Source organism: Gavialis gangeticus, unplaced genomic scaffold, assembly GCF_001723915.1.
Source record: "Gavialis gangeticus isolate Ggan-Ray unplaced genomic scaffold, GavGan_comp1, whole genome shotgun sequence".
In the NCBI taxonomy this organism is placed as follows: domain Eukaryota; kingdom Metazoa; phylum Chordata; order Crocodylia; family Gavialidae; genus Gavialis; species Gavialis gangeticus.
In genome coordinates this window covers 17,169,260-17,176,419 of record NW_017729031.1, presented here as the reverse complement: position 1 = coordinate 17,176,419, position 7,160 = coordinate 17,169,260, and the positions used below count along the sequence as shown (strand labels likewise).

Sequence of the window (7,160 nt, the reverse complement as noted above, 5' to 3'; positions counted from 1 at the left end):
CATCACCATTCCTGGATCTCACACCTGTACCTCCAGAAACATTATATATATCATCCAATGCAGCAAATGCCCTGATGGAAAATATGTGGGAGAGACCAAACAACTGCGCACCAGGATAAACACACACCGGAAATCTACTCGTATCAAAGACAAGAATACCCAATTACCTGTGAGGGCACATTTCTCACAAGAAAACAACTCTCTCTGAAATCTCTCAGTTCTAAGCCTCAAAGGGAATTTATAAAACACCTTTCACAGATGAGCCTACACACTTCACTTAATCAACCTACTGGGTACAAAACATCATGGATTCAATATAGACATTGGATTTATAACACACTATAACCTGCCTAACATCTGACTCCCCAAGTACCTTTCCACTATTTACCAGCCACATTCATTCCCCTCCCCTCCCAACTGATTCCCTAATTTATATCTTCATTGACTGACTTTCTTGCATGCACACCACCAGGCTCTGGCTTCTTTACTATTCATTCTATCCAAGAAGAGTACTGACCTGCAGATGCTTCCTCAGCCTAACAAAGGGCATTTATACCCAAAAGCTTGCAAAGAAGAATTTTCTCAACCATTTGAGTTAGCCTAATAAAAGATATCTGATTTACGCAAAGAACCTTGTCTGCCTTTTTATTTATTTATTTTTTTTGAAGCATTTAAAACAGACTGTTAGGACAAAAGGAAATGGAAAACATTTTTTTAAATTTGAAACATGAAAATATACTGAAAGATGACACATTATTTGACTGAAGATTGTGTTCATTTCAAATTTTAGGGAAATCAGATTTTAAAAGAGGTATAGCATGGACAACAGACTCTTGATTGAAATATTATAACTAACTGACCTAAAAGGATTCCAGTGGTCACTAGACACATTGTACTTACATTCTGAAAACAATAGTAACATAGATTTAAGTAACAATATGAACACATTTTTGGTGATACCAAAAGTTATGCATAAGTAATCAATTTTTAGGCTCCAAAGTAATATGGCCTGGTCTTCGAAGGTGCTTAACTCTTATGGATTCCACTGTCCTGAGTGGAAGATGAAGCCGCAGTGGGAATGTCTACATGAGATGCTTAATGCACAGTAGGCTAATTCTACTCTGCATTAATGTGTCATGGCAAAAATTAGTCTACTGCACATTAAGTTTCACAAAAATACTGCATTGTTGCTACTTTGCATTAGCATCGGCTAGTGTGCATTTAGGTAGCACCTCATATTAGAGGTACTAAACTTAATGCGCAGTAGCAGCGGCACATTAATGCACGTGTAGATGTGCCCAGTATTTACTAAACGTGGATCTGGGTACCTAACTTTAGCCAACTGTTTTTCAAAACTCTAAGCCAGATATATTATCTCAAGGGTAGTGCTTCAGATGTTTATAGGTGGCAAATCACTGTATAAGTATGATTGACAAGCAAGAGACTTGCAGGTATTCCTTTCTTATATTTTATAAGAAAAAAAAGAAGAGCCAAGCAAATTAAACTGAGGAGGCCATAATGTTGAAATTTGTTCTCGAAAACTGTGGAACAATGATACTGATGGCTAAATTTTGACCCTTGGTCAGATCCAGACACAGAAACATGTGTGGTTTTTGGCACCTTAAGCCTCATTGTGGCACCACAAACCACTTGCCTGACACATTAAAATGTGCCCTTGTGCTGCAAATTTGCTACATGGAGGCAAAATTTGCTACTGGGAATTCCTAGGAGCAGAAAAAAAAAAAAGCAGTGTGATGCATGCCACAGGAGCATGCTCTGGTAGACCTGGGAGATACTCTGACTCTTAGCAGTATCTCCCCTCCTTCAGTTCTGCCCTGGCTCCTCCAGCACAGCAGAAGCCAGGAGAAGTGGACCCCCTCTATGCGACTTTGGTCAGGCCGTTGTTGGAGTACTGCGTCCATTACTGGGCGCCACACTTCAAAAGGGATGTGGCCAACCTGGAGAGGGTTCAGAGGAGGGCCACCCACTTGGTGAGAGGGCAGCAGGACAGCAGGAAAGGCCCTACAAGGAGAGACTGAGGAGAGGGCAGCAGGACAGGCCCCATGAGGAGAGACTGAGGGACCCGAACCTGTTCAGCCTCAGCAAGAGGAGGCTGAGGGGTGACGTGGTGGCTGCCTACAAACTCATCAGGGGAGATCAACAGCAAATAGGTAGAGCCCTTTTCTCCCCAGCACCACCTGGGGTGATGAGGAACAATGGTAATAAGCTGATGGAGAAAAGGTTTAGGTTAGAGATCAGACGGCAATTTTTTACAGTTAGGGTGGCCAAAATCTGGAACCAACTTTCCAGGGAAGTGGTCTTTGCCCCTACCTTGGGCAAATTCAAGAGGAGGTTGGATGATCACCTGTCTGGGGTCTTGTGAACCTAGCATTCATTCCTGCCTGTGGCAGGGAGTCAGGCTAGATGATCTGTTCAGGTCCCTCCTGACCCTAACTACTATGAAACTAAGTGGGGCATTTTGCCGCAGACCAAAGTACACATGCAGAGGTATGCACAGCTGCAAAAAGTATTTTTGGCACTGTAAGCATATACTCCTGTAAGCATACACCCCTGCATTCACTGTAAGCATATACCCCTGCATTCAGCACTGCCTTAGTCAAAATTATATTTCAGGGATTGGGGAAGATACTCATTGAAAATTGTTTTTCATTAATTGGGAAAGAGTTAGACTGATCATCTGAAACTGGTATTATAGAGCTTTGTTGGAAATGGAAGCTGCTTGTGCTGCAGCTTTAGTCGTTTAGGGGTTATAATGAATGCCTGCCCTTAGATGTGAATAAGAATGGATGAAAAAGAATGGATGAAAAAGAATGGATGAAAAAGAATGAATGCCTGCCCTTAGATGTGAATAAGAAACTCTCATTAAATTTAAAATATGGCACTTCTTCCAAAGATTATACGAAGTATAACACATGAAGTAGTGTTTGACCCAAGCAGCACTCCTGCTATTGACAGGTGCCTATCTTCTTAGGAACATGCTTGGTGAATTTTGCTGACTTGTACTCAGATACATACTCTACCCTAAGACAGAAAAAGCAAATGAACCAAACCTCTGTTCTATGGCTTAACCGTAAACCTTGTAGTTTGTCAAGTACTCCATTGGATATTATATTTCCCCATTTGTTCATTATATGTTGATAGTGGGTCACATATCTTAGTGAAAATAACTCAAGTCAGAGACTTTTTGGAATCACTATTTTAGATTCATGTAAATTCCTTTTGAGGATTAAATGCAATTTCAAATGAACGTGAGGTGTACTTGTGTTTTTGTAGGTATTAAAAAAGTCTTCCTTCTTATTAAATAGGCTGTAAAGCTCAAAACATGCCATTAGATAAAAGTTACTTACTGCAGTTTTCTTCATCTGAATTATCTCCACAGTCATTTTGGCTGTCACATCTCCAGTGATCTGGAATACAGTTGTTGTTTTTGCATTGGAATTCATGAGGCCCACAAGTCTTTTTATCTGTAATGAAAATGGCTACTATTTGTAACATCACATTCCATAAAAAGAGAGCTTAAAAGATCATTACTAAAAGGTGACAGAAATAAACAATTACATTATTTTAAATGGTACTTATTTACTGAAGATAAAAAATACTTTAGATGACAACTTAAAATGATATTGACCCATGGTCAAAACAATGCTAATATCACACAGTAAATGAAAACTCAACTTTCAATGTGAATGCTAAAACTGTAAAACTAGGACAAAAACCATAATGCAATTTCAGTTGAGGAGCAGGTGTTCAAAACTTTGCGGAAAGAAACATAAAAGGTTTTATTTATATTTCAAATAGAAAATACAAGAAGTGTCAATGTATCTAATTATCACATGGTTTTGAATCAATTTTCACATTAATTTTTCAATACATTTTGCTGTAGTGTAAGATGATTTTACTAAATATCAGATTACAGATATAATTAAACAATAACAATTTATGCAATAGAATACAAAAGGATATATTAGTCAAGAGATATGATTGCACTTACAATATTATAATTTACTGGAATTATGCACACATGTATAACTAATGAAGATCTTTATACTTTAGTTTGTGCTTTCGACCTTATTACTTATTGCTTCAGAAGCTGGACGACAGTAGCACATAAAATCAAATTAAGATTTGTTTTCTTCAACTAGTGTGGTATTTTAAAATGGTCATTTACACTCTCAGGATAGTATTGCAGATAAATCCTTTCTGAATGCATGTGCAGTTCTGAACAGCATCACTTCCTGGCTGATGCAGCTACCTTTATGTTTCTTTTGTATTTCAATTATTTTTCTTACTTTATCCTTTATAGTGTAAGGGAAAGAAGAGAGAATCTAACAAAATAAAAAAAAATTATCTGTGACATATTTTCTTTGCAAAAAAAGAACATCTATAATAAGCTTGGTTTATAAAAACCACAATGACATTTTGAAAAATACATATCACTGCAATGGAATTTCAGTAGGAACTTTTTGAATTCCCATTAGGCTATTTTAGAAAATGTCAACTTAGATGCTCTGATGTTATCAATGCCACTTGATGTGTTTGAATTAAGTGGCCATGAAGAAGACAGACTAATAGCAGCAGCCTGAGCCAGGCAAAGTTGTCTGCCTGTGAAGAATATGGGGCTATTGCATGGATTACAGTGACTTATTTCAGCTTGTGATATAGTATGTGTATAAATCCTGGTTTTTAAAGATTTTTTTCCCCATTTTGGACCTTTACATTTAGCTTAGCTCTACTTTCCTAACCTCATGTATCACTTTACGCTAGGTAAAAGCAGAGCAATGAATCCTGCATTTGCTCCAGAATTCCTTGTTCTCATCTTCTACTCTTCTCAACTTTTCCCTCAAACTCTTTCACCCACAGTGATGTGTATCCACAAGGAATCTCACTGTTAGAACTGTCCAGCCATTATGTTTTTATCTTTTATATATGTCTTTAGAACTGCCATGATCTCTATAAAACCTTGCTTAATGATCATGACGTCAGTGACTACTTACTGCTTCTTTCTGTTTCAACCTTTTTGTAAGCCATGAGCAGGTATTAATCTCCATCAGTGGAATTTCCTGAAAACACTCCTATTCCAGACCTGTGGCTGTCCAGTTGGAGAACAGTGATGAAGCCCTGGTACTGGATGAGATGGAGCACACTCCAGTGGCAGGAGAGGCCAAGCCATGCTCGCCTAAAGGGACAAAGATCAAGACCTCTGCTGCCAAGAGAAAGCAATGGATGGTGGCATTGGGTGACTTCCTCCTGTGGGGCAGGGAGGTATCCATCTGCCAGCCTGATCTTTTTTGGCTTGGGAGGTCTGCTACATGCCAGGAGCCCACATCTGAGATTAAAAATACTTATCAAATCTAAGAGGTCAAGGACAGTTTGCTGAGACAAACTATCATCTGGTCCTCTGACTACTATCCCATGAGCCTCATCCAAGTGTATACAAATGATACAGTCAGAGGAGACTTTCAGAAGATCAAAATGGTTCTAGATGCCAGGTTGAAGGGGGCAGGAGACCAATGTATTCTCAATGATATTTCCACTAAACTGTAAAGGCCTGGCTAACAGATGTACCCTGGAGATAAAAACATGGCCGCATAAGTGGTGTCACTAGCAGGACTTTGGATTCTTTGCCCATGGGGTAGTGTTCCAAGAAGATGGACTACTGGGAAGAAATGGGGTCTACATGACACAGGGAGGGAAGAGTATCTTCACATACAGGTTTGCTAACCGAGTGAGGAGGAGTGTAAGCGAGGCTGCTAACCTAGTGAAAAAGTTCACTAGGGAATGGAGACAAAATCCCAGAAGTTAGTAATGAGTCAGGGGACCTGAATAAAACTTAAATAAAGGGAAGCAATAGTGAAAGCTTTAGCAAGGTTCTCAAGAACTAGCTAAGACAATTAGTTTTAGCTATCAGAAGTGTTTATATACTAATCTCAGAAGCACGGGGTTCAAACAGGAAGAATTGGAGGTCCTAGTACAATTACAGAATTATGGATACCAGACATGTGACAGGGTAGTTCAGATGACTGGAATATGACCATGGATGGGTATGGCTTGTTTGGAAAGCATAGGCGGGGAGGTGGGAAGGAGGAGAGGTTATCCTATATATGATAGTGGTGTACTTGTGCTCTGAAGTACAGGATGAAGTGAAATGTAAGCTTATTGAAAGCCTCTAGGTAAAGGCCAATGAAAAGAACACTGGTGAGGATATCATGGTAGGCTACCGGCCACCAAATCAGGAAGAGGAGGTAGATGATATCTTATCATAGAATCATAGAAGAATCATAGAAGTAGGATTGGAAAGGACCTTGTAGATATTCAAGTCAGACCCCGCCTGGGTGGGAGAAAAACTGGACTCAAATGAGTCCAGCCAGGTAGGCATCAAGCCTCTTCTTAAAGATCCCCAGGGTAGGAGCCAGCACCACTTCCCTTGGAAGTTGGTTCCAGCTCCTAACCGCCCTAACTGTGAAGTAGTTCTTGTGGATGTCTAATCTAAACCTACTCTCCAATAATTTGTGTCCATTGTTCCTTGTCATGCCAGGGGGCGCTAGGGGAAACACTGTCTCCCCCAAACCCTTCTGGTCCCCCCTAGTGAGTTTATAGACAGTCACCAGGTCCTCCCTCAGCCTTCTCTTGTGAAGGCTGAACAGGTTTAGGTCCTGCAGTCTTTCAATGTAGGGTCTGCCCTGTTGTCCCCGGATCATGCAGGTGGCCCTCCTCTGGACCCTTTCAATGTTGTCCACATCCCTCCTGAAATGGGGCGCACAGAACTGGACACAGTACTCCAGCTGCAGCCTGACCAGCGTCGCACAGAGGGGGAGTATCACCTCCCTGGCCCTACTTGAGATGCACCTGTGGATGCATGACAAGGTCCGGTTAGCCCTGCCAACCGTGACCTCGCATTGTTGGCCCATGTTCATCTTGGAGTCAATAATGACTCCAAGATCCCTTTCTGCTGGTGCTGGAGAAACAGCTGGGTGGGCAGACTGCTGTGGCTGCAGCAGGGGACTGTTTCTGAGTCCCCAGAATATGTAAGATTCTTACTTCCCCTCTCCTGTGCTCTCAGAACCCCGAGGCTTGCACTCAGTGGCACCTCCCTCCCACCCCAGCTCTCCTTCAGGGTTTGCCCAGGGCAAAAAGGTAGT

The 7,160-nt window shown here is 40.9% G+C and overlaps 1 protein-coding gene across 1 annotated transcript in view; it reads right to left on the bottom strand.

Moving 5' to 3' along the window:
* Positions 1 to 7,160, bottom strand: part of LRP1B (LDL receptor related protein 1B) — a 2,002,088-nt gene that overhangs the window by 205,507 nt on the left and 1,789,421 nt on the right. The window contains exon 66 of the mRNA XM_019522796.1: positions 3,369 to 3,485. Coding sequence (XP_019378341.1) covers positions 3,369 to 3,485 — 117 coding nt within the window. The remainder of the gene's footprint in view (positions 1 to 3,368; positions 3,486 to 7,160) is intronic.